General features: G+C 46.5%; 1 protein-coding gene across 13 annotated transcripts in view; it reads right to left on the bottom strand.

Annotated features, from left to right (window-relative positions):
• Positions 1–1,032: 1,032 nt before the first annotated feature.
• Positions 1,033–7,278, bottom strand: part of DCUN1D2 (defective in cullin neddylation 1 domain containing 2) — a 38,292-nt gene continuing 32,046 nt past the window's right edge. For all 13 annotated transcript variants that reach the window (XM_066380516.1, XM_066380505.1, XM_066380503.1 and 10 more), the window contains 2 exons: positions 6,113–6,209; positions 1,033–3,100 (listed from right to left, as the gene is read on the bottom strand). In XM_066380516.1, coding sequence (XP_066236613.1) covers positions 3,021–3,100; positions 6,113–6,209 — 177 coding nt within the window. In that variant the 3' untranslated portion in view covers positions 1,033–3,020. The remainder of the gene's footprint in view (positions 3,101–6,112; positions 6,210–7,278) is intronic.

Raw genomic sequence — 7,278 nt, 5'->3', positions numbered from 1 at the left:
GTATGCAGGTTCCTACAGATAATAGCACTGTTAGACAACTCTCTCTGTAGGCAGAACAGCATCATTTGGGAGAAATATTTATTGTTTAATACAGAGGTGCGGTCTAGGGCTAATTTCATTTGCTAATTCTGAGGCAGTGGAAATCTTTATCAAAGATGCTGTAAGTAACTCCATACTGTCTGGCCTATGTCAGCAAATAGGAAGAGGTGAAATGAATTCACTACTTTATTCGTTCAACATTTATTGAGCTCCAACTGTGTGCTACCAATTATGGATATAGAAAATAATAGAAAAAATCCATCCTGCCTCCTGAAACCTGAAGTCTGAGACATATATAATATTACACTTAAACTTTTATTGAGTTAAAGTAGCACAGTGACATGTATCAGGTCACCAAGACAAAAGAGATATCTATTCCAGAAATTCTTGAAAGGCACTCTATAAAGACACAAGTAATATATATTTCTGAAACCTATTATGTTTGGTTAATTTGTGTATTTTAAATATACTTATAGTTTGCATTTCAGCGTATTCTGGTTTTATAATATCTATCAGTTCAAGGGGTGTAGGAGATCTTTAATGTTTCACACAGAAACAACCATATTTAGCACATGACATGACATTTAAAAGGAAAACTAGCCCTGGCTGAGCAGCTCAGTTGATTAGAGCATCATCTCAATACACAAAAGTTGTGGGTTTGATCCCTGCTCAGGGCACACATAGAATCAACCAATGAATGCAAATATAAGTGGAACAACAAATCAATGTTTCTTTCTGTCTTCCTTCTGCTTTCTCTCTCTCTCAAAAAAAATCAATCAAAAAAGTTAATCTAAACAACTAAAGCTGTCAATTTGGGGACATGATCATTTAACGAGGGCAGCCGGCTGGACACACGTGGGAACGTTCCCTGTATCGCTCGCTGTGCTATAGCGGTGCCTTCCTGTCAGTTAATTCCATGACAAGATCAAGACCCTGACATCTAGTGGACAGTATTGGAGCAACCAGGAATAGAATTAAAAGTATACTACAACACCAGAGAAAATAATTTATTTCAATATTTCCAAGGTTCTTAACACTTTTGTAGCATGCATGACTTAAATGTATATAATAAAAGAAAAAGAAACTCACAATTCCTTGAAGAGCCTTTGTCCAATTACTAACGTTTTGATATCTATTGATAAGTCCATCGAATATTTTTTCCTCATATAACTTCAAATCTTAAGAATAAAAGTGTTACAGACCTCTATAACTTATACAGGATTGTCCAAATTCCATAACCTGCTCTGAGCACAACACCTACATGTCAGGAACACCTGAAGCCTGGAAAGATGCTTTAAATATCTTGAGGTTTTTTTTTATTAAAGCTAGCTTTTATTATATAAAATAAATGCTCTCTTAGAATTACAGACTTACATATAGGGATGGCCTCGCTTTTTCTTCTGTAGGCATGAAGTGGAGGCCTGGGAGAGGTTAAGTGACTTACCGGGTCCCGCACCCAGTCATGGACCGATGACCCCACCCTAGCCTGTGGTCTCCAGCCCTCAGCCCTCTTTCCAATCCTCCACGGCCCGCTGCCCCCTTTGAACGCTTTCTTTTCAAAAGTATACATAGTTCACACACACACACACACAAACCTCATGTTGTACATGGGTGCTTCCTAGAACACTCAGTGAATCACATTTTTGGAAGTCAAATAAAAATTTTAGGCACACTTTTTTCTTTACAGGAAATCAAGAGTATACTTCCTCTGTCCCGAAATAACCCCAATTTATTTGCCTCATCAACTGGGTTGCGGGCAGGGCAACAGGCACACTTGTGACGGGAAGATCTTTTCAAATAATGAGGTAGGGTCCACACAGCGGTTTTTCAAAACCGTACACAGCGCTTTTCCAAAAGAAGTGCGGGCGCGCTGCGGGCCTCCCGCCTGCGGACGAGCTCCCCATCCGTCCCGTGCTGTCCTGGACGGTCCTCTCTGACAAGGCGAACGCCAGGAGAATCAGAGGGCGACACGAGGCAAAGACAGACGCTGGCTCACACATGAGATGAAGGTTTCTGATTGGATTTTGTTTGTTTGGTTTTTTTGAACAATGATGTACATTTTAGCTTCCAAATGTGTACAGACATCAAAGGACTGGAGAGTAGACATGAATATTACAGATAGCGAAAAGGAACCAACCTGGCTTGATTTTTACATCTATAATTCATCCTTCACAAAAGAAATATTTTTCATGGAAAAAGGTCTTTTTAAGTATAATAAATATAATTCTTTTTTAGAAAAACTTACTTTGCGAAACTTCTTAGGGAGTTCAGATGACATTATTAGAGGTAAAATAGACTCGCTGATTTGTAAACCGTTTAAAATAAAACTTTCCCGGAGTTATCACATGTGCCACTGCTGTGGAAACTGTGATGGCTATCAAAAACTATACAGTGATTTTCAGATGAACATCTAGAGAAAATTAAAACAAAAATAGATCTGGTAAATCTAGATATTAGATAATTCAAAAAATATAAATCTTGAATTTCTGGCACCAAGTTTAAAAAAAATGTTAGAATCCACAACAAGATCGTTTTCTTTTGGGCACAGTTTAAACAGCTTTGATTTGTATAAAAATACAACATCCTACACCAAGGACACAAATACTTATTTTTCTTAAGTGTAATTACAATATAATTCAGTGAAGTGTGGTAGTGCTGGTGTTTGCCAGAAACCATGAATTAATAGCATGCTCTGCAGTCCTGGGACATTTTCATAAATATAAAAATCATGCAGAAATCTCCCAAAGCAACAGCTATGTGACCCCGCTCCAGACAGTCCAAAGCTGCTATCTTCTGAGGCTCTCTGTACGGTGTCAATTTCAGCCGTCACTTTCTCTGCGCAGAGTGAGATGGTCATTCCAGTTTCATGACTGGTCAAGGGTGACTTCTGAAATCAGTGACATATGTACACAGAAACTGCCCAAAATGTCTCCTTGCAGGATGCGGTTCAGTTTATAACCTAATCCATTTTCATTTTCTGCCTAGGAAGGGCTGTGTTTACCACCTGTGACTACTGGCCGTGCATATTCTACGAAATCATCTATAAGAACAGGCCATGCTCCTAAAGAAAAACAAAGAGATTTTTTAAAAATTTACATTTTAGAGCAATATCTTTTTTTACTCAGCACTTGTTTTCATAATCCAACACTTAATAGTTTCAAAAACTAAAATGATTTTTAGTTTCCACAGCCTGTGCTTCACTTAACTGCTCAAGTTACCCATTTTTTCTGCTCTCAGAGGACCAGGGCCGGCAGACACTGGTGTGCTCTCTAACGATGGTGGCACATAGGACTAGCTGGCCGGGGTGTTCCCACCGAGGCCCCACCGCACTTCGTCCCTGCCAGAGGCTGTCAGGACCTGACTGAGTCAAGGACCCTTTGCCTTCCCAAGTGAGAGATGCAGCCGATTTCCTCCACTAGGGGGTGCTGTTTCATCCCTGAGCCGTGTTCCCTCACCCAGTCCACGTGGCTTCCTAAACGCCCAGGACACTCAGACAACCACCCAGTGGCCAGCCATACACTCACTACTTTACATTCGGCTCCTTTTTATGTAGACATGCCTTGTCTCACCCACTGTAGCTAAAGCTCCTGAAAAGCTGGGCTTCAGTCTGAAGTCAACTGTTCCCTCATTCATCCAGCACTGACTAGCTGCTGCTCTGTGCTAGGGAGCGTGTGGCGCGCGCCGAGGACACTCAGACACAGACGCTCCCACTGACAGTGACCACCGGGGTGGGTGAGGCTCCGCCACTTTCTACAGCAATGAGGAGTGATGCGGAGGATGTCCCAGAAGGAGTTACCTCCTAGCTGGGCACGAGGAAGCAGACGGGGGTAGGGTATGGGGAGTGGGCATTCCCTTCCAAATGTAGCAGAGCATCCACTGCACAGTGGGCACTCCAATGTCCCCTGAGTGTCCTGAAACATCTGGGGGTCAGGGCTGCTAAACGTGTGAATATGTTCGTGCAAGGCAATATAAGCTGTAATCATCAAGCTTACTCAGCCTATTGACCCGAGACATCAAACGGGATTATGTACTTGGAACAGCCTTTTCCAAACACCTATGTAGTTCTGTGGTCCTCTCTGCACCTCCATTTTTAAAATGCTTTAGAGAATTGTGTCTTGAGTTAAATAAATAGGAAGCCCTATTTCCCGGCTGTGTGATTTGCAAGGCATAGTCAAGTGGATACTATTATTATTATCATCATCATCATCATCCCCACGTCACCAATGGGGTAAAGCTAGGAGTCAACTGGGACCTGTCTGACCCCAGTGCTGTGTCACCATCACCCTCCCGCACTCTAGGCACCTCTGACCCCAGTGCTGTGTCACCATCACCCTCCCACACTCTAGGCCCCTCTGACCCAGTGCTGTGTCACCATCACCCTCCCACACTCTAGGCCCCTCTGACCCAGTGCTGTGTCACCATCACCATCCTGCACTCTAGGCCCCTCTGACCCCAGTGCTGTCACCATCACCATCCCGCACTCTAGGCTCCTCTGACCCCAGTGCTGTCACCATCACCGTCCCGCACTCTAGGCTCCTCTGACCCCAGTGCTGTCACCATCACCGTCCCGCACTCTAGGCTCCTCTGACCCCAGTGCTGTCACCATCACCGTCCCGCACTCTAGGCCCCTCTGACCCAGTGCTGTGTCACCATCACCCTCCCACACTCTAGGCCCCTCTGACCCAGTGCTGTGTCACCATCACCCTCCCGCACTCTAGGCCCCTCTGACCCCAGTGCTGTCACCATCACCCTCCCGCACTCTAGGCCCCTCTGACCCCAGTGCTGTCACCATCACCCTCCCACACTCTAGGCCCCTCTGACCCCAGTGCTGTCACCATCACCCTCCCGCACTCTAGGCCCCTCTGACCCCAGTGCTGTCACCATCACCCTCCCGCACTCTAGGCCCCTCTGACCCCAGTGCTGTGTCACCATCACCCTCCCGCACTCTAGGCCCCTCTGACCCCAGTGCTGTCACCATCACCCTCCCACACTCTAGGCCCCTCTGACCCCAGTGCTGTGTCACCATCACCCTCCCGCACTCTAGGCCCCTCTGACCCCAGTGCTGTGTCACCATCACCGTCCTGCACTCTAGGCCCCTCTGACCCCAGTGCTGTGTCACCATCACCATCCTGCACTCTAGGCCCCTCTGACCCCAGTGCTGTGTCACCATCACCCTCCTGCACTCTAGGCCCCTCTGACCCCAGTGCTGTGTCACCATCACCGTCCTGCACTCTAGGCCCCTCTGACCCCAGTGCTGTGTCACCATCACCATCCTGCACTCTAGGCCCCTCTGACCCCAGTGCTGTGTCACCATCACCCTCCCGCACTTTAGGCCCCTCTGACCCAGTGCTGTGTCACCATCACCATCCTGCACTCTAGGCCCCTCTGATCCCAGTGCTGTGTCACCATCACCCTCCCGCACTCTAGGCACCTCTGACCCAGTGCTGTGTCACCATCACCGTCCCACACTCTAGGCCCCTCTGACCCAGTGCTGTGTCACCATCACCGTCCCACATTCTAGGCCCCTCTGACCCCAGTGCTGTCACCATCACCGTCCCGCACTCTAGGCCCCTCTGACCCAGTGCTGTGTCACCATCACCGTCCCACACTCTAGGCCCCTCTGACCCAGTGCTGTGTCACCATCACCGTCCCACATTCTAGGCCCCTCTGACCCCAGTGCTGTGTCACCATCACCGTCCCGCACTCTAGGCCCCTCTGACCCCAGTGCTGTGTCACCATCACCGTCCCACATTCTAGGCCCCTCTGACCCCAGTGCTGTGTCACCATCACCGTCCCGCACTCTAGGCCCCTCTGACCCAGTGCTGTGTCACCATCACCGTCCCACATTCTAGGCCCCTCTGACCCCAGTGCTGTGTCACCATCACCGTCCCACACTCTAGGCTCGTCTGACCCCAGTGCTGTGTCACCATCGCTCCCCCGCACTCTAGGCCCCTCTGACCCCAGTGTCTATTTAACCTTACTACTGTCCTTTGCTCTGGGGGCAGGAAAAGTTGACATGAATATCAGCATTTCTGGCGGTCATCTGAAGCACTATAATTTCAACTTCTCGTACCTTCTTCGTCATAATTAGACATATCATCTGCAATCATATTTCCAAAATCTAGCAAAAGGTTCCAAGTGTCTCTTGGGATTGATCTTTTGTGATGTTCCTAATACATAAGAGAAAGAAAGAGACATAACTCTCAGGTGTTTTAGTTTCCTCAGTACATAATCAGATGAGGAATAAATATCATAAGAAAATTATTAAAAGTTAAAAATAGTGCTTTGAATGAATGTTAAGAGCTACATGATGCCAATGTGCAAACATAGAAAGTAAATTTATTATAAAAACAAAACATATAAAATACACGTTATAAATTCCTGTTTCAGTCAAATACAGGGGCAGCATTTTTAATATCTTTACCTAACCCTGAACCAATTCCGAAGCAATGCAGGGCAACAGGCAACTGGTATTTTGACACATTAACTTTTCTATATACTAGGTTGTTCTTGCAGCATATTGGGACAATTTTCAAAAATGTCTTTGTTATTCAGTATTTCTGATATACCAAAAATATAGAGAGTAAGCTAACACCTATGTTCTATTGTTGACCATCAGCTGCAGAAGCAAACCCACAACCCCCGGTACTGCTGTCTCATCCTGCTCTTTCTCCTTACAGAGGTCCTCCTCTTTCTGATTGGCATTTATCATTCTCATGCCTGTCTCTGTACATACACTACATGCATACAGTCGTAAACAACTCAGAAGCTTGTCTTACCCTTTAAAACGTTTATATAACTACCTACCAAATCCTCTGCGTTTGTTTTTGTTCCACTCAACACTATGTTTGAAATGTATCCAGCCTCATGCACCTAAGTCTAGAATGACTCACTGTCATTCTTCAGCTGTATTCTGCTGCATTTACACTCTGAGTTCTACCCGCTCTCCTGCCGACGGACACTGGGTGCTGCCAGTGTTGCTGCTGCAGTGATGCGAGCATGCTGTCACTGCGCATGTGTGTGCAGGTCCTCTGGGGAATGTCTGCAGTAGAGGTTACTGGCCACAGAACTAAGTAAATGTGGCCTATTGCTATTAAGCTGAATGTAGGCATCGTCACACTATTGCAAGGAGGGCCTTGACACACAGCTGCTCACAGTGGAGGGGCTTGTCGTCCGCCAGGCCAGGGCTTCTCTCACAGTCACCGATGGAGCTGACAAGGGCGAGCGCGCTGAGCACAC

Source organism: Saccopteryx leptura, chromosome 4 (assembly GCF_036850995.1).
Source record: "Saccopteryx leptura isolate mSacLep1 chromosome 4, mSacLep1_pri_phased_curated, whole genome shotgun sequence".
Classification (NCBI taxonomy): Eukaryota; Metazoa; Chordata; class Mammalia; order Chiroptera; family Emballonuridae; genus Saccopteryx; species Saccopteryx leptura.
This window is presented reverse-complemented; position numbering and strand designations above follow the sequence as displayed.